At 42.8% G+C, this 25,048-nt stretch overlaps 1 protein-coding gene across 5 annotated transcripts in view; it reads left to right on the top strand.

The window, feature by feature from the left end:
* Positions 1-25,048, top strand: part of LOC124596532 (lethal(2) giant larvae protein homolog 1) — a gene marked incomplete in the record, with an annotated part of 348,831 nt that overhangs the window by 162,095 nt on the left and 161,688 nt on the right. For all 5 annotated transcript variants that reach the window (XR_006978317.1, XM_047135707.1, XM_047135705.1 and 2 more), the window contains 2 exon segments: positions 513-733; positions 5,132-5,389. Coding sequence is in view for 4 of the 5 variants with exons in the window: in XM_047135707.1 (XP_046991663.1) it covers positions 513-733; positions 5,132-5,389 (479 nt within the window).

The raw sequence follows: 25,048 nt of genomic DNA, 5'->3' as shown, positions 1-25,048 counted from the left end.
ACTGAACGTGGGAATTCTCGTCAACTGCAGGTAGGCTGTCCACAGGTGGCCTGGTTAAATGGGAGCGTGTGTTGCAGTCCCATCCCACGCACCCGCTGCTTCTACCTCTCGCACATCTATTTTCTCTGTCCAAGCATAACAGTTAACCCTTCCACAACCTCCTCCCTCCCTCCCTCCCTCCCTCCCTGTGTGTGTGTGTGTGTGTGTGTGTGTGTGTGTGTGTGCGCGCGCGCTTTAGCTTATTAAAAAATTTGTCTGAAAGCTAGCCGCATTCATTTTCAAATTAACAATGAAAAATAAGGCAAAAAAGACAGTTCAGTACTTGTAAAATTAGTTGTCTAACACCAAAATGGGTAAACAAACACAGAAATTAGGCATAAAATAAAAAATCCTATCCCTAACAAATAATGTACTTCTGGTATCAGTAACTTAGGAATGTTTTTGTTTTATTATTATTATTGTTATTGTTATTATTATTATTATTATTATTATTGTGTACTGTTTCTCTGCAGAGTATGATGAGCCTGAGACACTAATAGTCCTCCTGGAAGAAGAATTAGTTGCAATTGATTTGCTCTCGGAAGACTGGCGAATGCTGCAATTGCCATATCTTGTTTCACTTCATGCAAGTGCTGTTACTTGTGCTCAGCATATTTCAAATGTACCAGAAGATCTTTGGGAAGCCATTGTGGCTGCAGGAAAGCAGCAGACACTGGAACATTATTCTGAAAGGGTTAGTAGTTATATATTTTAAAAATTATTTTTTTTTAGATGCTCATTAGAGCTTAGTTTTGTGGCAAAATTAAGGTCTGACAAATGGAAATGTTGCTTCTTTCATCACTACGCAACTATTAACTATGATTTATTAGTGCATAATTATTTTTTGACATTGAGCCGTGTTATATAATTCAACTGAGTGACAGCCAACAAGTGCATTTTAGAGATGTGTCCTCCAGAAGAATCTTTTGAAAGGTCTAACAGAAGAGTATCTGACAGATGTAGTTAATTTGTGTTTCTAGACAATGTCATTAAAACAGGGGTCAAGTCAGCAAGTACTTGTGATCTAATGTTTAGTCTGAAAGTTCAGAATTAAATGATGCTATTCACAGTTGTAGAGGAGGAGAAGAATAATTAAAGATAAATACACGCTTTGAACTAGAGACTTGATTGTGCTTCTTGCCGTTTGTGGTAATCTAGTGTAGTTTCTTAGATATACTTACTTTATTTATTATGAAGTGTCCAGGATACAGGTTGAAATACCGACAATATTGTGCAGAGGATAGATTGCTACTCTCTGTGAAGATGACATTTTGATTTGCAGACAGGCATGAAGAAAAGACTGTTACATATTGAGCTTTTGGCCTAAGTTTCCTTCAGGAACGAAATGCACACATGCGCATGCCTGAGCGCATTTTATGCACCCTTGACCACTCTCTCTGGCCACTCCGGTCAGAAAGCAGCTGTGCCATGTCGAATGGAAGCAACAACACAGAGTGGGATGGGGAAGCGGGAGAGGGAGTCAGAGCATGGCTGTCGGAAGGTTAAGTCAGCACTGCCTGGTGGAGCATGCAGGATCTAGAGGACAAAGCTGCCATGTGAAGAATCAGGAGGCTAGAGAGAATCAGGGAAAGGGAAAAGACCAGTGGGTGCGTTGGCAGAGAGCAGCACACAATGAAAGTGAGGGGATGTGAATTGGGAGGAGGTGATAAGGCAGAGGGGTTGGCAACTGTTGGATGAAGGGGACAGTAGGTTACTGTAAGTTTAGGCCAGTATGATTTTGGGAGCAGAGACTATGTTGTATTGTAAGGATAACTTCCATCTGCACAGTTGAGAAAAGTAGTGCTGGTGGAAACGATCTAGATGGCCCAGGTTGTGAAGCAGCCACTGAAATCAAGCTTGTTTTGTTCAGCTCCATGTTATGCCACATGGTGATCAACTTTGCTCTTGGTCAAAGTTTGGTGGCTGCCATCGATTTTGGTGGACAGTGGGTTGGTAGACATACTGTAAAAAATGCTGTGCAGCGATTGCAGCAGAGTTGGTTTACAGTGGGACATGGCTGCTTTCACAAGTGGCCCAGTCTCTGATGGGGTAGGATAAAGCCTATGACAGGACTGGAATAGGGAGTGCTTAGCAGTTAGATTGGACAGATGCTGTCTCTGTCTCTTTCACAGCGTTTTGGTATTGGGAGTGGATTAGGGATGGACTAGAATATTGTGGAGGTTGGGTGGGTGACAGAACATCACTTTGGGAGGGGTGGGAAGGATTTTGGGTAAGATCTCCCTCATTTCAGGGCCGTGTAATAGATATCAAAGCCCTAGTGAAAGATGTGGCTCAGTTGTTCCAGTCCAGGGTGGTACTGTGTGATGAAATGGGGCACTTCTTTGTACCTGGTTCATGGGAGTTGGTGGGAGGATAAGGGGTGTGCGTGTGTGTGCGTACTGGCAAGTGAGTTCGTGTTGCTGCAGATATGCCATCCATGGGTGGGCAGGCTGTATGGGAGGAATTTTTTTGGTGTGCAACAGATGACAGCTGACTAAATGCAGTTACTGTTGGTGTTTGGTGGGTTTGATGTGTATGTATGAGAGGTGGAGGAGGGGGAGGGGTGCATGCGTGTGCTTGTATTTTCCTTTTTTCATGAAGAAGGCTTTGGCCGAAAGCTCAGTCTGTATCAGTCTTTTCATGTGCCTGTCTGAAACTTGGCTTGTCATCTTTATGGTGAGTAGCAATCTACCCTTTTCATAATATTGTTGTTACTTTATTTATGTAATTTTTATGTACATTTGAAATACAATTATTCTGCACTTTTGGAGATTTCTGCTGTTTGGCACTATAATGTTTTTATTGTGTAATATACAATATTTAGAATGAATTTAGGGGAATCATTGAGCTGTTTGAATGGTACTGCAAAATTATCATTGATACTAGCAACTAATACATGTTGCATTAAAGTTTGCAGTTCTTTGTTGGAACTGTTATGTGAAGGTCAATCTCGGGCTGCCGTGATTTCTGGCTTTCTTCCTCCACAGCTTTTCTTTGCTGTTTTCATTGTGTCATAAGTGTTTCTGTCCTCTTCCTAAAATAATTTGGAGAGGAATTTCTGTGTCAAAGTGGCCATACTAATGTGAACATTAATTTCATATGTTTGGGGTTGTGATTTGAAACAGGTCTTTGTTTAAAACCTTTTACTTCTATGCAAATAGTGTATTTAGAGAAGGAAATGGGACCAGTATATATGCATTTGGAGAGATGTATAAAAATAATTTAATACCACATGAAAACTGGGTGGTGGTGGTGGGGGGAGGGGATGAATTTGAGAGCGTTGTCATTTAAACATGTTCACTCAGTACTTCTCATTTCTCAAAATCCAGATGTAGATGACCCAACTGCTGTGTATTTTCTATCAGAGTAAGCATAACACAACTGCATGGGTACTATAGTGTTATTAAAGCCTTCACAGATAGTTTCAGGGCTGTACCCTCAGTTAAAAGTCGAACATTCTTTGTGCCAGTCATATGTGCCTCAAGTATTTATCTATTGATAAAGTGAATGCTTTCACGACTGGATGACATCTGCTGGTAAAACTTTTGGAGTAAAATGTTGTCCATGAAACTCTTCTGTTTCTAATGTTTCAGCCAGAGCTGCACTGGATCTCTTCCGTTGAGTCTTGCTGACTGACGGGTCAGACCTCGGAGAGCGACATACATACTGCAGGAAAATAGGGGTGGCCAGAGTTACAAGTGATAAGGAGAGATGATCTTTGTCAAAGCTAAGACTTTAATCACCATCTGCAACAAAAGAGAGATGTCATCAAGTCTTGCCAGTAGAGCCAAAAGGATTTGTGCCCCAGAGTACCCTGATGCAGAATGAAAACATTTAATGCAGGTTTTCAAGAAAAATGGCTCCTCAGGGAAGAAAGTAAACAGAATTCTACGAGCAAATGACAGAAGACCAAAAGGACAAGAATAAAAAGTAACAATGGAAGAATACAGATTCTTTACCTTTTGTTAAAAAAGTAAGAGATCAGATTGATAAGATATTACAGAAAAGCGACGTTAGACTGGTTTTTGACCAACAAGGAAAATAGGTCAGGCACTCCGATCTATAAAGGATAAACGCCCTCCTCTGTCAGCATGTAGCCTTCGTAAAATTCTGTGTATGTGTGCAAAATTTTATATTGGAACAGCCAAGAGAAGCAACAATGCACTGCTAAAGAAGCACAAAAGTCTTTGCTGACTAGGGAAATAGACAAATTGGCTGTAGCAGAGTATACTCTTCAACCAGGAAGTCACAAAGTGAAGTCTTCTGAAACAAAAATTATATCTGCAACAACAAACTCTTATTCACGGCTTTGTAAAGAAGCCATTGAAATGTATAAACATAGGAATAATTTTAGCAGAAAAGAAGAGACCATGAAACTTAGTGACATACGGACAGTAGCTCTGTACAACCACTAAACAGTTTTTCATCTTTGACAATACAACAATCGGTAATTAAATTTTATCTTTGACAAGGATCATCACTGCTTATCACATGTAACTCCAGCCACGCTCATTTTTCTACAGCATATATGTCGCTCTGATGCCCAACCCATCGGTCGGCAAGACTCAGTGGAGGACCAACACCTCTGAAGATATCCAGTGCAGTTCTGGATGAAACGTTAGGAACAGAACAGTTTCATCGACCACAATCCTACACCCCAGAAGCTTTACCAACATCAGTATTTATCCATTGCTTTGCCTCCCAATACTTTTCGCTTTTTGATGAACAGTGTAAAAATGGTATCTGGAGTACAAGTCACGTGTACAGTTCTGTTTGCTTCTACCTGTTTTTAACTTCTGCTGCCATTGAGTTTTCTCCCTGTTTATTTCATGGTAGTTCCTAAGTTTCACTAGGTAACTGTCACTGGCCTCAAAACCACCAAAATTGGGGTTATTAGTTAATAATTTCAGAAGATATGCATTTTATCTCCCAGCTTAATAAGAGAGCAAAAGTTTGTCATACACACTCTGCAATCAGTGCTTCAACAGACATTCTTTGCTTAGCAGCTTAGTTCAAGTGCAAACTAACAATAAGTTTCAGAAACGTTGGTCAGAAATTTGTGTCTCTCAAATATAAAATTATTGTTATGCAGGAGTGGCCAGTTGATGGTGGTCGTGTTCTCCAAAGTCAGGGATCTGAGGAGACCTCATCAACAGAATTTAACAAAGAGCTGCTGTTAACAGGCCATGAAGATGGCACAGTGAGATTTTGGAATGCTGGTCATGTTGCCCTCCAACCGCTTTACAAGTTTGCCTCGGCTCAGCTTTTCAGTAGTGAAGAAATAGGTAGTGAAGCAAATAATGGGACAGTAGATGAAGAAGAGGAGGAGGAGTGGCCACCGTTTCGGAAGGTAAAACTTTTCTTACTAACACTTGTATACTCTATTAATAATACTCTATTAATACTCTATTAATAATAATAATAATAAAAAATCCCGTGGAGGCCCGGGAAAGGAATAGGCCTCCGGTATGTTCTGCCAGTCGTAAAAGGCGACGAAAAGAACAAACCACTAATAGGGCTAACCCCCCTTTTAGTGTGATTAGTTGGTTCAGGACAGAACTAATGAAGCCTCGGACAAGAGCTGTCATGGTCGGGGACGACACTTGAACCCTATGCCCGTCCACAATGGTAACGACACTGCTAGCCACACGGAAAATGAATAGAGGTGTTTTGCAGGATATGCTTCCTGCAACCACTCTAGAAGGAAAACAAAGACAGAGGATGAGATGGTCAGATGAAGTTAACCGACACCTCATGTTCTGTTATTACCAAGCAACATACTTAGGAACCAACACAACTGGATACAGATCACAAGTATACACAACATTTATTACCAGATACCCAGAATTAAAATTTTTAACAGAACAACGACTAGCTGATCAGATCCGTGTTATAATCAAAAATAACAGGATACCCCAGTCAGAATTAGAAACCATCAAACAACAAGTACTGGAACAAAATAATGTGCAACCAGAAGAAGAAGAAGAAAATACAGTAATGGACTCAAACTTCCCAGAGCAAACAAACAAAGAACAAAACGCGTCAATTACACAATCAGAGGAAAACAAAATCTTAAGACAGCCACCAGAACAAGCACAAATAGAACGTGAAGTGACACACATGTTAGATATAGAAGAAAAATTTCAGCTGACATATATAGAATACAAAGACACAAATACAGACATTAGACCATTCTTGCAAAGACCACCAAATAACCCACAAGTCGAAACAACAATAACAACTAGCAACACAATCATACACAACAAAATAAATGCAAATACAACTATGGAAGAGTTACAACTACTGGTTTATATAGGGGCACTCACTACACTAAATATACACACTAGGCAGAGATCAGAAGCGACCAACACACAGAAGAAACCCACAAAACCAGCATGGCAACACAGGCTACAGATCAGAATAGAAAAACTGAGAAAAGACATCGGACAGCTAACACAATTTATAAGAAATGAAATAGCAGACAAAAACGACAAAGGTTAGGTAAAATCTCACAAGAAGCGATAGAGCGATTAGATGAAAAGAAGCAGAAATTACAAGCATTGGCCAAACAACTTAGAAGATACAAAAAAAGTGAAAATAGAAGGAAACAAAACCAAACATTCAACACAAACCAAAAGAAATTGTACCAAACAATAGATAACACACACATTAAAATAGACAATCCACCAAACATAACAGACATGGAACTCTTCTGGAGCAACATATGGTCAAACCCGGTACAACATAACAGGCATGCACGGTGGATACAAGCAGAAACAGACACATACAAGATGATACCACAAATGCCTGAAGTGATGATTTTGCAACATGAAGTCACCCGAGCAATTAATTCTACGCACAATTGGAAAGCCCTTGGAAAAGATAAAATAGCAAATTTCTGGCTAAAGAAGTTCACCTCAACACATTCACATCTAACTAAATTATTTAACAATATGAATATAATAGATGGAAACATTCCACGCGGGAAAAATATATCTAAAAACAAAGATGATGCGACTTACCAAACGAAAGCGCTGGCATGTTGATAGACACACACACACACACACACACACACACACACACACACACACACACACACAAAATTCAACCTTTCGCAACCAACGGTTGCTTCATCAGGATAGAGGGAAAGACGAAAGGATGTGGGTTTTAAGGGAGAGGGTAAGGAGTCATTCCAATCCTGGGAGCGGAAAGACTTACCTTAGGGGGAAAAACAGGACAGGTCTACACGCGCGTGCACACACACGCATATCCATCCACACATACACAGACACAAGCAGACATTTGTAAAGGCAAAGAGTTTGGCCAAACTCTTTGCCTTTACAAATGTCTGCTTGTGTGTGTGTGTGTGTGTGTGTGTGTGTGTGTGTGTGTGTGTGTGTGCGTGCGCGTGTGTATACCTGTCCTTTTTCCCACCTAAGGTAAGTCTTTCCGCTCCCGGGATTGGTATGGCTCCTTACCCTCTCTCTTAAAACCCACATCCTTTCGTCTTTCCCTCTCCTTCCCTCTTTCCTGATGAAGCAACTGTTGGTTGCGAAAGCTTGAATTTTGTGTATATGTTTGTGTTTGTTTGTGTGTCTATCAACATGCCAGCACTTTCGTTTGGTAAGTCACATCATCTTTGTGTTTAGATAAATTATTTAACAGTTACATTGCAGACCCATACTCATCAGGGAGATACACTTACACAAGGAATAACTTATCTGAAACCTAAAGATCAAGCAGACACAGCAAACCCAGCAAAATATCGCCCCATAACATGCCTACCAACAATATACAAAATATTAACTTCAGTCATTAAACAGAAATTAATGACACATACAACACAGAACAAAATTATAAATGAAGAACTAAAAGGCTGTTGCAAAGGAGCACGAGGATGTAAAGAGCAACTGATAATAGATACAGAGGTGACATATCAAGCTAAAACTAAACAAAGGTCGCTACACTACGCATACATTGATTACCAAAAAGCTTTTGATAGTGTACCCCACTCATGGTTACTACAAATATTGGAAATGTACAAAGTAGATTCTAAATTGATACAGTTCCTTAACATAGTAATGAAAAATTGGAAAACCACACTTAATATCCTAACAAATTCAGATAATACCACATCACAGCCAATACAGATTAAGCGTGGAATATACCATGGAGACTCATTAAGTCCGTTCTGGTTCTGCCTTGCTCTGAACCCACTATCCAACATGCTAAATAATACAAATTATGGATACAATATTACTGGAACATACCCACACAAAATCACACATTTTCTATACATGGATGATCTAAAACTACTGGCAGCAACAAATCAGCAACTCAACCAATTACTAAAGATAACAGAAGTATTCAGCAACTAAATATCTAGGATACAGACAAAAAATAGGAATAGATAATACAAATATTAAAGAAGAACTGAAAGAAAAATATAGACAAAGACTAACAAAAATACTGAAAACAGAATTGACAGCAAGAAAAAAGACAAAAGCTATAAATACTTATGCTATACCAATATTTACCTACTCATTTCGAGTAGTGAAATGTAGTAACACAACCTAGAAGCACTCAATACACTTCCACGATCACAATGCCACAAATATAGAATACATCACATACATTCAGCAACAGAAAGATTCACATTAAGCAGAAAGGAAGGAGGAAGGGGATTTATCGACATAAAAAACCTACATTATGGACACGTAGACGATTTAAGAAAATTCTTTATAGAACAAGCAGAAACTAGCAAAATACACAAAGCAATCACTCATATAAATAAACCGGCTACACCATTGCAATTTCATAACCACTTCTACAACCCTTTAGATCACATAACATCAACAGATATGAAGAAAGTGAATTGGAAAAAGAAAACACTACATCGCAAGCATCCGTATCATCTAACAGCCATACATCGATCAACATGCATCCAACACATGGCTAAGAAAAGGCAATATATACAGTGAGATGGAAGGATTCATGATTGCAGTACAGGATCAAACAATAAACACCAGATATTACAGCAAGCATATTATTAGAGATCCCAATACCACGATAGATAAATGCAGACTTTGCAAACAACAAATAGAAACAGTAGATCACATCACAAGCGGATGTACAGTACTAGCAAATACAGAATACCCCAGAAGACATGACAATGTAGCAAAAATAATACATCAACAACTTGCGATACAACATAAATTAATAAAACACCACGCTCCCACATACAAGTATGCACCACAAAATGTACTGGAGAATGATGAATACAAATTATACTGGAACAGAACCATTATAACAGATAAAACACTACCACATAACAAACCTGACGTCATACTCACCAATAAAAAGAAGAAATTAACACAAATAATCGAAATATCCATACCCAATACAACAAATGTACAGAAGAAAACAGGAGAAAAAATTGAAAAATACATCCAACTGGCTGAGGAAGTCAAGGACATGTGGCATCAGGATAAAGTTGACATCATACCAATTATACTGTCAACTACAGGAGTCATACCACACAATATCCACCAGTACATCAAAGCAATACAGCTACATCGAAATGTATATATACAACTACAGAAATCTGTAATTATTGATACATGTTCAATTATCCGAAAGTTCCTAAATGCAATGTAACATATACCGTACAGTTAAGAGGAAGTCACACTTGATCAAGGTCCGCATCACTTTCCATTTTTAACCAGACATAACGTCTCAGAAAGGAAAGAAATAATAATAATAATTTTTCTCCAATATGAACATTTAATGGGATAGTTTTTCCCAGTAATTAATGATTGTGTGTGTTTTTGGAGAATGTTGGCAAAGGGAATTGGTCACTTAAGCAATGTGCCAAAGCCCACTTTATTGTGCAAGTCACACAAGCTTTGAGGGAGCAAATACAGTTACACAATTTAGGAATACAATCTTAGTTGAAAATAAAGCAATCTATTTACACACAAAGTCCATAAGAACTGATCATGTGCAAAATAAATTAATGTGATGGTAATCGTAATAGACACCATGGTTATACCCTGCAGTCTCCTTTATTCTGACATGTAACCAGGAGAGTTGCCCACTGGCACCATCCCTGGCTGTGTCAGGGCAGAGGCTAGAACGTCACTGGTGATCTCAATGTGGAGCTCGTCATGCATAATCAATCTGTGCTGTCTCCACAACGCTGTCCCTTGAAGCTATAAAATACCCAATGATGCCCCCAACTGTCTCCTGTTATCATCTGCAGAATGGCAAGTTAAATATTTATGATGTAATTAGATAGATAAAAAAAATCTACTTACCAAGCGGCAGCAGGAGAACACGTACATAAAGGTATTTAAATATCCAAGTTCTTAGAACCAGTGGCACCTTCTTCTTGCAGAAGGTTGGAAGGGGAAGGAAGAGCATACCAGGTGGTGCGAGAAGGAAAGACAGACTGTTGGGGACTGTGCCAAATGAGATTTGAAAACCTGAGAGCTTAAAGGGAGAAGACAGGGTAATATGCAAGTCGGAGACTTTTGACAGGTCAGGAAATGAAACATAGAAAACTAAGGTACCAAATACCGTTTCTTGAAACTGCTTGTCCCTGAGGGTTACTCCCAAAGGCATAACATTGAAAGTCCCTGTTTCTGGCTGTAGTCCTACTCTACATCAGCACCTTTTATAGTTTCAAATACAGCAATCTCTTGCACTTACCTGGCTAATCTCTGACTTGTATGCCTCAAATGGTTATTTACACTCCACCAGACTTCTCTCCTCCTATAAAATCCTGCAATTAACTGACCATCAAGTCTGTTCCTAGACTACCTCAACAGTAGTATTTCCCTTCCTGTCCCTCTGCATCTCCCTAAACAGTCACCATCAACCACCACTACTCTCCTACAGGCAGAGCTTGGTCAGCTTTCTTACCACCACCCAGCCTTCGACACTGCCTCTCCAACCCATAATTCATGATCACAAGAAACATTCGCAACAGTACAGTGTTCTCAACTGCTCATCTAAGACACTCTCCCTTCCTGAATTATCTGAGGGCCTCACTTTCAGCCCTAAACCTGCATTTAATCATGCTGATTTGGTGAAGAATCTACTCTCATTCACACTTTGTCAGCTGGAAATATCACGTTGCAACCCTGACATTGAAACTTTCCCTAACAGTTCTGACCATGATCAAAACTTGGTCTGTCACCACTGCCTCAAACGCAGCACATACAAGCCGTCCAAGAAATCCTCATATCCAGTATTGCTTCACAGCCCTTCCTTAGGTCTCTACAATGTGACTCTAACATGTCCTCTGTTGAACTCCAGGCTCCTCATTCCCTAAAAACTGATGACGCCGAGATTGTTCTCCCAGCAGACAAGGTATCATCCGCTGTGGTGCTTCATCAACAGGAGTTTGTAAGTGAAATTCTACACCAACTGTCTGACACCACTACATACAGCATCTGCCTTAAAGATCCCATGTCTCTGACTCAACCTGACCTACAGTCCGTCCTTAAAAGCTCAGGCCTCTCGAAAGGACTAACACATCAGTCCATAGAGCTTCTTACCTCAACCAAACCATGCACCACCACCTTTTACCTTCTTCCTAAGATTTGCAAAGCCCCCTGTGGGTCTGGGGGTTAGAATAGGCCCGAGGTATTACTGCCTGTTGTACGAGGTGACTAAAAGGAGTGTCACATGTTTTGGCCTTTATGTGACGGTCCCCTGTAGGGATTGACCTCCATTCTTCAAAATTTTCCCGAAGAGTGAGCCAACTTTGGAAAGGCGCCATACAAGCTGCATCGTGTCCATCATGCATTGAGATCTTTAGCCCACTTCCTCATTGTCACATTGCAGTCCTGCCCATTCTACATCTCTTGGGCGAAGACACCTTCCTGGGTGCATTTTCCACCATGCACTATGCAGTGTCGATTCCTGTGTCGACGATGACCATGGACTTCTTTGCACCTGATATCCAACATGGTAGCCAGTCCATTGTGGTGGGGCCGCCATGTACCCTGTTGGTTGTAGCCCCTGACCACACAGGGATCGCTGTGCTGATGACTGTGCCATTAACTCCCCACATATGCCAAAGGATAGATGCCCATCCCCCTGGGGCATCGGGACTCCCGGCAATGGCCATTCTGCCAGGAGGCCTTTGCTGCGGATGGGTGGCGCCCGTGGGGAGGTCCCCTGATCGGAGTGGGTGGCATCAGGGTGGATGACACGCGATGAAGTGTGGTCCGTCATCTCTTGCTGATGGTGAAACACCAGCAGTCTGTAAGTGATCACGAGCTCAATTCAGCGCACAGAAGTACGACCCCAAATCGTTCTCCTCCCTGGCCACACCATGGGAGGAACGTCAGGCTAAGGATGGCAGCAGACCTTATTCGCCCCTGTACCTTGTATGTTCGAGAGCTGATGTGGAATCTTTCAAGACAATGAAACCTCAGTTTTTTGTTGAGCATTTAGAGGACAAGTTAGGGGAGGTGGAGGGCTTGTCCAAAATTAGATCTGGGTCAGTCTTAATCAAAACAGTATCCTCTGCCCAGTCACGGGTGTTACTCGCTTGTGACAAGCTGGGGGATGTTTCTGGAACCATCACGCCCCATAAGAACTTAAATATGGTCCATGGTATCATAATTCACAGAGACCTTCTTTTTGCAGTTCGACGATGAACTGCACGCCAATTTAGAGCGGCGAGATGTATATTTCATGCGGCATGTCCACCGGGGTCTGAAGGATAATCAGGTTGCTACCGGTGCCTTCATCTTGGCCTTTGAGGGTGATACATTGCCCGAGAAGGTCAAAGTGATGGTCTACCGGTGTAATGTCAAGCCCTATATCCCTCCGCCAATGAGGTGCTTTAAGTGCTGGAAGTTCGGCCATATGTCTTCCCGCTGTACTTCCAGCATCGCATGCCGAGATTGCAGGCGCCCATCACATCCCAATACTCCATGTGCCCCGCCTCCCAACTGTGAAGAGCACCATTCGCCTTGCTCACCTGACTGCAAGATTCTCCAGAAAGAAAGGAAAAATCATGGAGTACAGGACTCTGGACAGACTGACCTATACTGAGGGTAAGAGAAAATTTGAACGCCTGCATCCTGTGCGTATCACATCGTCTTACAACGCCGCTACAACAGTTCAGGCACCACCACCACCGTCAACCCAGGTCACCTCTCACAGCCGGATGACTACACCTGCCCCCTTGATGGTGGGGGAACTTCCCTCCCTGTTGCTCCTGCACCACTTACTTTGGGAGCAACACCCCCCCAACCATCGGGTGCATCCACCCCCACTTCTAAGCCAGAGAACTGTAAGTCTTCTTTGGCTTCTCTCGCTAGGAAGGGGTCCCTTGGGTCACTTCCTTCCCAGGTTTCTTCCAGTGGGAAAGACTACACCTGCCAGTGGCTGAAGAGTCCAAAAGCAGGAGGTCATATGGCTTCACGCTCATCCTCAGTCCCAGAGACTGAGCCAGTGAAGTCCTTCCAGCCGGGGAAACCCAAGGAGCAGTGAGAGAAATCCAAAAAGAAAACCCCTCAGACCAAGGAAATTGCAGTGGCATCCACACCATCACTACCTACAAGCTCTGCGGCTGAGGATGGGGTGGAGATTTTGGCGTCCGCTGAGGACCTAGATCTCGCCAGGCCCTCAGACACAATGGATATAGACTGCTCAGGCAATAAATCGATGGCAGCAGGCGACTCTGAGGCGTAAAGTGCCTCATTGAATGTTCCATGCCTTCCCAGTCTCACGATGTCATCCTGCAGTGGAATTTTCCACTGCCTGGCTGAGCTACGGCAACTGTTAAACTTTACACCTGCTATCTGCATTGCCCTCCAGGAAACATGGTTTCCAGCAATGCAGACCCCTGCCCTCCACAGCTATAAGGGATATTACAGGAACCGTAGCGACGATAATCTAGTGTCGGGTGGAGTTTGCGTTAACGTCCTAAACTCGGTCTGTAGTGAACCTGTACCGCTTCAAATCCCTCTTGAAGCTGTGGCTGTAAGAATGAGGACACAGGAAATAAGTGTCTGCAATGTATATCTTCCAGCAGATGGTGCATTACCCCTGAATGCATTAGCTGCACTGAGTGATCAAATCTCTAAACCCTTCCTATTTTTGGGATATTTCAATGCCCATAACCTCTTGTGGGGTGGTACCATGCTTACTGGCCAAGGCAAAGATGTCGAAACTTCACTGTCGCAATTCGACCTCTGCCTCTTAAATACTCTGGCCGCCGAACATTTCAGTGTGGCTCATGGTAGTTACTCACCCATTGATTTATCAATTTGCAGCCCAGGACTTCTCACATCTATCCACTGGAGAGCACATGACGACCTGTGTGGTAGCGACCACTTCCCCATCTTCCTGTCACTGCCCCAGTATCAGGCACATGGACGCCTGCCCAGATGGGCTTTGAACAAGATGGAATGGGGAACTTTCACCTCTGCTGTCACCGCTGAATCTCCCCCACACAGTAACATCGATGTGATGGTTGAGCAGGTGACTAGCACAATTGTTTCTGTGGCAGAAAACGTGATCCCTCACTCTTTAGGGTTCCCGAGGCGTAATGCAGTCCCTTTGTGGTCGTCGGAAGTCGCTGAAGCAATTAAGGAGCTTCGGCAAGCTCTACAGCAGCATAAGCGGCACCCTTCCCTGGAGCACCTCATAGCCTTTAAATGGCTCCGTGTCTGTGTTCGCTACCTTATCAAACAACGGAAGGAGTGTTGGGAGAGATGCGTCTCCTCCATTGGGTACCACATGTCACCTTCCCAAGTCTGGGCAAATATCAAATGTCTTTTCGGGTACCTGGTGCCAGCAGCTGTCCGCGGTATTAACATAAGTGGCGAGTTATGTACCAACGCAAACGCGATTGCCGAGCACTTTGCTTGAACCTCTGCGTCGGAGAATTACCCCCCAGGCTTTCGCACACCCAAATGGTGGCTCGAAGGGACGTCCTCATTCACTTCATGCTGCAGTGATTCCTATAACGCCCCGTTTACAGAGTGGGAGCTCCTCAGTGCCCTTGCACATTGCCCCGACACAGCTCCTTAGCCTGATCGCATCTACAGCCAGGTGGTTAAACATCTCTCATCTGACGACAAGCTACATCTTCTCGTCATCTTCAACCGGATCTTGTGCGATGGCGTCTTTCCATCACAGTGGTGGGAGAGCACCATCATTCCAGTGCTGAAACCCGGTAAAAACCCGCTTGATGTGGATAGCTATCGGCCCATCAGACTCACCAACATACTTTGTATGCTGCTGGAATGTATGGTATGTCGTCGGTTGGGTTGGGTCCTGGAGTCACGTGGCTTGCTGGCTCCATGTGAGGACGGCTTCCACCAGGATCGCTCTACCACTGATAATCTTGTGTCCATCGAGTCTGCCATCCGAACAGCCTTTTCCAGATGGCAACACCCGATTGCTGTCTTTTTTTACTTACGTAAAGCATACGACACGACTTGGTGCCGTCATATCCTTGCCACATTGCATGAGTGGGGTCTCTGGGTACCACTCCCAATTTTTATCCAAAACTTCCTGTCGCTCCGTACTTTCAGTGTCCAAGTTGGTGCCGCCCATAGTTCCATCCATATGCAGGAGAATGGAGTCCCGCAGGTCTCTGTATTGAGTGTCTCTCTGTTTTTTGTGGCCATTAATGGTCTAGCAGCAGCTGACGGGCCCTCTGTCTCACTTTCTCTGTATGCAGACGACTTCTGCATTTCGTACTCCAGTACTGTTGTTGCTGAGCGGCGCCTCCAGGGAGCCATTCACAAGGCGCAGTCATGGGCTCTAGCCCACGGCTTCCAGTTTTCAGCCGCAAAGTCATGTGTCGTGCACTTACGTCGGCGTCGTACTGTTCATCCGGAACCCACACTTTACCTTAATGATGATCCACTCACTGTAGTGGAAACGTATCAATTCCTAGGACTGGTTTTAGATGCTCGATTGACTTGGCTCCCTCATCTTCGTCAGCTTAACAGCACCTCAATGCCCTCCGCAGCCTGAGCAACACCAATTGGGGTGCAGATCGCTGTACGCTACTGCAGCTCTACAGAGCCCTTGTCAAATCCCGAGTTGACTATGAGAGTGTGGTTTATGGTTCGGCAGTGCCATCAGCATTGCATTTACTCGACCCTGTGCACAACTGTGGGGTTCGACTAGCAATAGGAGCTTTTAGGACGAGTCCGGTGACCAGCGTACTGGTGGAGGCTGGTGTCCCTCCACTGCAGATTAGAAGTGCACAGCCGCTCACCAGTTACTCATCAGACATTTGTAGTTCCCCTGAGTTCCTGAATTACCATCTCGTTTTCCCACCTGCGGCAGTCCCTCCTCCGCATTGGCGGCCCAGATCGGGGCTAACGATTGCGGTTCACATATGGTCCCTTCTCTCCGAACTGGAGTTCTTCCCCTTACCACCTCTACTTGCGGTCCATTCATGTACGCCTCCATGGTGTACGCCTCAGCTGCAGCTTCGTCTGGACCTTTTGCATGGCCCTAAGGAATCCGTTAACCCCGGCCCTCTCCGCTGTCACTTCCTCTCAATTCTTCACATGTTCTGGGGCTCTGAAGTGGTTTACACCGACGGCTCAATGGCTGATGGTCACGTGGGCTTCGCATATGTTCGTGGAGAACATATTGAGCAGCACTCCTTGCCAGTTGGCTGCAGTGTTTTCACTGCAGAGCTGGCGGCCATATCTCGTGCACTTGATTACATCTGCTCATGCCCTGGTGAGTTATTTCTCCTGTATACTGACTCATTGAGCAGCCTACAAGCTATCGACCAGTGCTACCCTCGCCACCCTCTGGTAGTGTCCATTCAGGAGTCCATCTATGCCCTGGAACAGTCCCGCCATTCTCTGGTGTTTGTGTGGACTCCAGGACTCGTCGGAATCCCCGGCAACGAACTTGCTGGTAAGCTGGCCAAACAGGCGACGTGGAAACCGTTTCTGGAGATAGGCATCTCTGAAGCTGACATGCGTTCTGCCTTACACCGCAGGGTTTTCCGGCCTTGGGAGACGGAATGGCATAACAGCACGCACAACAAACTGCTTGTCATTAAGGAGACTATGAATGTGTGGAAGTCTTCCATGCAGGCCTCTTGCAGGGAATCAGTTGTCCTCTGTCAGCTCTGAATTGGCCATACGTGGCTAACGCATGGTTACCTACTCCATCGCGAGCACCCACCTCAGTGTTGCTGTGGCTCGCAAATGACAGTCGTCCACCTCTTTCTGGATTGCCCACTTGTAGCCATTCTGCAGCAGACTTTTAACTTTTCTAGCACCCTGTCTTCGGTGTTGGGCGACAGTGCCTCCACAGCAACTTTAGTTTTACATTTTATCCATGAGAGTGGGTTTTATATTTCTATGTGGCTTTTAGCGCATGTCCTTTGTCCCTCTGTGTCTTCCACCCTAGTGCTTTTAGGGTGGAGGTTTTAATGTATTGCAGAGTGGCTGGCTTTGCCTTTTTATTCTCGTGGTTCGCCAGCCACTGTAATCTGCTTTCATGTTTTACTCTTTTCTGTTTCTAGCTTCTCTCTATTGTTTTCTTGCCCTCTTTTGTTCCTTTTAGTGTTGGGTGCCTTCTCTTTGTTCTTGTGGCTTTTCCTTTCTTTCTGTTTTGTGTTAAATGTTTCGTCCGTTTTATTCTCACCCTTGTGGCATTGTTTTGTTAGGAACAAGGGACCGATGACCTCATAGTTTGGTCCCTTCTCCCACCTTTAACCCAACCAGCCAACCTAAGATCAAACCCAATCACTCTGGCCATCCCATAGTTCCTGGCTCCAAAGCATCTAACCGAACATATATCCACCTTAGTTGATAAACATCTGGGATCTAAAGTACAGAGACTTCTCTCCTATATTAAAGACAGCGACCATTTCGTAGATCTGAGATCTGTGCCTGCCCCACTCCCATCGTACATCCTGCTGTCACCATTGATGCCACCTCCCTCTATACCTTCATTCCCCATGCACATGGTCTGTCTGCTGCTGAACATTTCCTCAGTCAGTACCCACCTGATTCCAATCCTGTGACGTTGTTCCTGCTCACCTTAATGAACTTTACATACCAACTACTACTTTATCTTTGAGGGTCAGACATACAAACAGATCAGGGGCATGGCCATTGGAACCAGGATGGCTCCTTTTTACACCACCGTTCTTATGGGTTGCTTGGAGGGGGCTTTCCTGGGATCCATAAGCCTTCCGCCCCTGGTTTGGTTTAGATACATTGATGACAACTTTGCCATAAGGTCTCGTGGTAAGGTTGACTTGTTAAAATTCCTGGAATCTCTAAGTAATTCTCTGTTATATTTCACATTGTCCTATTCCAAATCTCATGCCACTTTCCTTGACGTTGATGTCATTCTCACCAGAGGTCAGCTACACACTTTCATTCCCATCAAACCTACTTACAAACAACAGTTCTTAGATTTTGACGGTTGCTGCCCTTTCCATGTCAAATGTTTTAACCCATACAGCCTTGGAATTCGAGGCAAACATATTTGTCCAGATGCAGACGCTTTACAGCAATACACCACCATTCTCACCTCAGCCCTCACTCGATGTAAATAGTACAAAAACAGATTTCCCATGCCATCACATCCATCCTGGTACTACTGATCCATCCAAAAAATGACTTGGTAGTACACCTCTTGTCACTCAGTATCAACCTCGTCTTGAATATGTTGATCAACTACTTCAACAAGGCTATGACTTGCTAAAATCATGCCTTTAAATGTAGTCCATTCTTCAGACATGTTGCATACTAAACCTAGAATAGCTTTTCATCGCCCTCCCAATCTCGGCAGTATCATTATCATACCTTATGCTTATTCTACACCCATTTCCCAATCCTGTGGCTTCTATCCCTGTGACTGTCCCTGTTGTAAGACTTGACCTATGCACCCTTCTCTCATCACCTGTACCAGCCCTGTAACTGCCAAAACAATAATATCAAAATAAGGGCCAGCTGTGAAATGACTCGTGTTGTATACCAGTTGTTATGTGAACGCTGTTCTGCCTTTTAAGTTGGCATGACTACCACCAAGTTATCAGTTAGGATGAATGGGCATTGACAGAGGGTGTACAATAGCAACACACAATATTCTGTTGGAGCATTCTCTACAACATGACAGTTGTGATGTCTGTTTCTGTTTCACCACATGTGCCATCTGGATTCTTTCCCCGACACAAGTGTCTCAGAACTCTGCAGGTAGGAATTGGGTGTTACAACATGTCCTTGGTTCTTACCACCCACCTACCCATAATTTCCATTAATTTCTTCAGTCTCACAATGTCTTCACAGTAACTATTCCTTTCTTCACTCCCTTTAGTTATCTAGATCTTTCTTTTTCTGATATTTCTTTTTCTGATCTGTCTTTCCCCCCCACACCTATCACATACAGTGCACTTAGTTTTCCACTCTTATTAGCCCCTGCACGAGGTTTTGGCAGTAATTTCTGTCTTGCATATTACTCTGGCTTCCACCTATGAACTCTCAGGTTTTCAAATCTCATCTGATACAATCCCCAAGTCTGTCTTTCCTTCTCATACTGTCTGAATGACCTTGCCAAACTCTCCCCATTTCCTAAACCTCACCAGTCCTTTCCCTTCATCACAGTTCTTTCCCCTTCAACCCTTTTGCCAAGAGGAGGAGCCAATGGCTCCAAAAGCTTACAAATTTAAGTACCTTGACATGTGTATTCTCCTGCCACCACTTGGCGAGCAGATTTTTAACTATACGATTGTGTTACATGGTCCAAAATTGATTATTTTAGTTACATATTTAACTTTTTCTGTGTTTTCTTGGTAGTATATGTTTTAAATTCTGTGCATGTTTTTCTGTTTAAGACATTTAATTTCGCGTTTTGTAACTGAGTGTAAAGTCAGGCAATCTGTTGCGCTGTGGTTATTCATTTGTTTGTTTTCAGAGAGCCAGGGATCGTTCATTTTAGCCTGGTAAGCCACTTAATCAGGCTCCAACTGTCACTTATTATATCGCTCCTGAGCAGCAAGTAGAATGTCTTTAGCTTTGTCTGTGTTTTATTAGTATAGTATTTTGTCCATCTTCAGCAAATGTAGTCATGTATAAGGAAATTATAAGTAACCAGTTGCATGAAAGGAATTTAATTTATTCGCTGGTTTCGGGCCCTTAGTTCCCTTCTTCAGAAAGTTACGTCTAATGCACTATTTGTGAGTGTCAATAATAAAGTGCATACAGCACAGTGCCATGGTCCTACAAAATATAGACATAGTATTGTATTACTTATTGCTCCTGCATATATATTTTTAGGACCATGGCATTGTGCTGTATGCACTTAATTATGGATACTTGCAAATAATGCGATAGGAGTAACTTTCTGAAGAAAGGCACTAAGTGCTCGAAACCAGTCAAGAAATTAAATAACTTCTATGCAAGTGGTTACTTATTATTTCTTTGTATGTTTTCTTAGTAGTATATTTCTTTAATTTAGTATATGGTTTTCTATTTAAAATGTTTAATCTTGCAGTTTTGTAACTATAAGGCATAGTCAGGCCGTCTGCAACACAGTTGTCATTTTTTCTGAACAACTGGCTACACATCTCATTAAGGCATCAGCCTCCATTGGGTTGCAGGTTTCATATCAAGGATTCTGCCTCTGCTTTTATAGTTCACTACTTCAGTTAGCCATGTTAGTATGAGTGGGATGTGTACATGCTGTGTGCAGATGCAGGAGAAGCTGGCCACAGTTCACAAACAGCTGAAAGCACTTTTGGCTATGGTCAGCTGTCTTTAGGTTGCTGCTGTGGGGTGTAGAGGTGGTGAAGAATCTTGTGTCGCAAGGAACACTTTAGGTGTCACTTGTTTCATCCACGGTCTCTGCTTCCGAGGCACCTTTTTGCATACTGAATGTGGTGGATCTGGATCTGCCCTCACACCAGGACGAGTGGGCACTTGCGTCGCTCGAGGTGGAGGGCTAGTGTGGAGACTGGATGTCTGGCCTCACCTGATTGCCCTGTGAATGGACAGGAGACCATTCCTTCAGCAGGGTCCTACCAGGCACATGTGGGCAGAGGTTCACTATGTATCAAGGGCTTAAAAAGTTAGGCACATTATGGAGCCCCTTACGGAAATAGCATTCAGGACTAGAAGGCAAGCTAATGTGCACTTGATATGTCTGCCAGGGAGCCTCATCTGAGATATGGAGGAGGCCATCCCTGGAGCTAGTGAGCTTGCAGGGTGCAGTTACCTGCAAGTTGTCACTCGCATCAGCATCAAAGACGCTTGGGTTTTGAGGCCATCCTCAGTTCATGCAGACGGCTGGCGGAAGTGGTTATGGCTGCTTCCCCTGTGCGTGGTGTGCTAGCAGATGTCACAGTATGCATCATTGTTTCCAGATTTGATCACGGTCTTTTGGTTTGGAGCCAAGTTGAGGGTCTCAGCCATAGGCTTTGTCAACTCTGTGACAGTCTTGGCTGCAGATTTCTGGGTCTGTGTTACCAGGTGAGGAATTGTAGGTCTCCTCTTGATATGTCCTATGTGCACTACACAAAGGAAGTAGCTGATCAGAGTGCACATGGTTCTTTTTTTTTTTTAAAAAAAAGGCTAGGCAGTAGTTTGAGGTTCTCTGATGGGCACTACCAGTAATGACACTTTACCAAAATTTTTGAAATTATTCTAGGGACCGAGGCACCTTGGATCAGCTAGTTATACAGCCCACATGTAATGCAACAGGCGTGGCCTTATCAACAGTGTCGGTATAGAGAGGGGCATTAATGGCCATGATTCCATCATAGTGACTGGTTACTGAAGTTAATCAAACCATTGCAAAGGCTAGGAGAGTTTCTTCTAGAAAGAGCAGATAAGAAGTTCTTAGCATTCAAATCAGACAATGAATTGACATCATTTAATTGTAGTTATGATGTAAAGAGAGGAACTATGGGTAAAGTTCAAATGGATTGTAAACTGTACTCTGGAGAAGTAAAAATGGATTAAGGACGGAAAGCCCCACTGTGAATTAACTTCAAAACCTACATCTGCACTCTGCAAACCACCATGAAGTACATGGCAGAGGGTACATTCTATTATACCAGTTACTAGGTTTTCTTCCTGTTCCATTCACGTATGGAGTGTGCGTGCAATTATTCTAATCTTATATTCATGATTCCTACATGAATGATATATAGGGGGTTGTAGTATATTCCTAGAGTAATCATTTAAAGCCGATTCTTGAAGCTTTCTTAGCAGCGTTTTCGGGATAGTTTGTCTATCTTCAAGTCTTCCAGTTCAGTTCCTTCAATATCTCTGTGACACTCCCCCACTTATTAAACAAACCTGTGACCATTCATGCTGCCCTTCTCTGTATATGTTCAGTGACCCCTGGTAGTACTATCTGGTACAGGTCCCTCTCACTTGAGCAATATTCCAGAACTGGTCACACGAGTGATTTGTCATCAATCTCCTTTGTAGATTAATTGCACTTCCCCAGTATTCTACCAATAAACCAAAGACTGCCACCTGCTTTTCCCATGACTGAACCCATGTGATCATTCTATTTCATAGCCCTACAAAGTGTTACACCAAGGTATTTGGATGAGGTGGCTGATTCCAACAGTGACTTGTTGATATTATATTCATAGGGTGCTACATTTTTTCATGTTGTGAAGTAAACTATTTTACATTTCATTTTACATTTCAGAACATTTAAAGCAGGTTGCCAGTCTCTGCACCACTTTGAAATCTTATCAAGATCAGACTGAATATTTTTGCATCTTCTTTCAGATAGTACTTCATTTTAGGTAACTGTGTCAGCAGCAAAAAGCCTGATTTTAATATTAGTGTTGTCTGCAAGGTCCTTAATATACAACATGAACAGCAAGGATCCAAACACATTTCTCTGACATGCAAAAGCATCTGTCCACGAACCAGCATGGTTTTAGAAAGCGTCAATCTTGCAAAACTCAGCTTGCACTTTTCTTACGTGATATTCTGTGTACTATGAGTGAAGGGCATTGGGCAGATTCCATATTCCTAGATTTCTGAAAAGCGTTGGACACGGTGCCGCATTGCAGACTGTTAATGACTGTAAAAGCATACGGAATGGATTCCCAGATATGAGAGTGACTTCAACACACATTAAGATGCAGAACCCAGTATGTTGTTCTCGACAGTGAATGTTCATTAGCGACAGGGATGTCGTTAGAAGTGCCTCAGGGAAGTGTAATAGGACCACTCTTATTTTCTATATACATGAATTATCCGGTGGATAGTGAGCGAGCAGCAATCAGCGGCTGTTTGCTGATGATGCTGCGGTGTACAGGAAGGTCTTGTTGAGTGATTGTATGAGCATACAAGATGACTTGGGCAAAATTTCTAGTTGTTTTGATCAATGGCAGCTAGCTCTAAATGTAGAAAAATTTAAGTTAATGCAGACAAGCAGTAAAACCAAGCCCATATGTTCAAATACGGTGTTAGTAGTGTGCTGCTTGACACAGTTATGTTGATTAAATATAAAGGTGAAATATTGCAAAGTGATATGAAGTGGGACGAGCATGTTAAGATTGTATTAAGAAAGACAAATGATCTGCTTTGGTTAATTGAGAGAATTTTACAGGTTGTGTACACTCCAGGAAAGATGTGGGAATCTTTTCATGTAGGAAAGACTCAAGGAATTTTTTATAATTCAAGTAATTTTTCATTGCTTTAGTTTTCAGTTAAAGCTTTGTAATTTTGACTGATAAAAACTGGTACTTTAACAAAGACTTTTACTTTAGACCACTAATGCAGAACAATACTGCACCAGTAAAACCTAAATGAGAAAACAACATCTAATTGAAACCTGAATTGCAAAGAAAATGTGCCATTTACTACAACAAAACACAGTGCACTTACAAGAGTCTGCTGACAGCAAAACCTATCAAAACGATGCACTACTTCGTAATGACAAACTGCTTTTGATGCTTCAACCACGTGGGCCTCATTCCGATGAGCATGGCATCACAACTGCTTACATTTCTAACAAGTCATGGGGAAGTATTGTGAATGGTAGATTGAGAAATGTTACCTAAAAAAAAAAAAAAAAAAAAAGAGGAAGGGGGGGGGGGGGGGGAGAGAGAGAGAGAGAATTGCTTTACGTCAGATGAATTATATTACTTGTGAGAATATGTGGCGAATCTCGCAAATCGTGTAGCATTTGACTCTCATTCAAAACTTAACAGTTTGAGGACCAGCCACTTAGAAAAATTTCAGGCCCAGAACACCAGCCATTCATGCCATTATTTGAAATTTTACTGCTACATTTGTGTTTGATGTATCTTAAAGGGCAACACACAGTAAAAATGACAAAGCTTCAAGGTTATAATGTAATTAGATAGATAAAAATCTACTCGCCGAGCAAAGGTAGCATACACACATAAAAGGAGGTTATAATTAGGCAACGTTTCAGAGCCACACAGTAAAAATGACAAGGCTTCAAGGTTATAATGTAATTGGATAGATAAAAATCTGCTCGCCGAGCAGAGGTTGGACACACATATAAAAGGAGGTTATAATTAGGCAATCTTTCAGAGCCAACAGCTCCTTCTCCAGGCAGAAAAGCTGAGGGGGAAGGAAGAGGGGTACAGGAAAAGCACTGAAGAGGTCTAGGAAAAGGAGTAGATTTTGGAAAAGTCACCCAGAACTGCAGGTCAGGGGAGACTTATCAGACAGGATGAGTAGGAAAGACAGACTGTTGGGGACTGCCCCAGACAAGATTTGAAATCCTGAGAGCTTGAAGGTGGACGACATGGTAATATACGAGACAGAGATTACCTGCTAAAACCTCATCTACATCTTAATAAGAGTGAAAAACCAGCTGGTGTACCCACAAAATGTTCAGTGCACAGCAGTGAAATTTAAAATTGTGCTTGTCAGTAATATTCAGCTGCTGCAATTTAAGCAGTGCTCCTATGATCCAGCTTAACCACATCCTCAGAAAAAGTCAGAAAAATTATGACAGTCCATATTATATGTGAGCTTAGCTTTTT

This window comes from Schistocerca americana, chromosome 2 (genome assembly GCF_021461395.2).
Source record: "Schistocerca americana isolate TAMUIC-IGC-003095 chromosome 2, iqSchAmer2.1, whole genome shotgun sequence".
In the NCBI taxonomy this organism is placed as follows: Eukaryota; Metazoa; Arthropoda; class Insecta; order Orthoptera; family Acrididae; genus Schistocerca; species Schistocerca americana.
The sequence above is the reverse complement of the archived record's forward strand: the minus strand, read 5'-3'. Positions and strand labels throughout refer to the sequence as shown.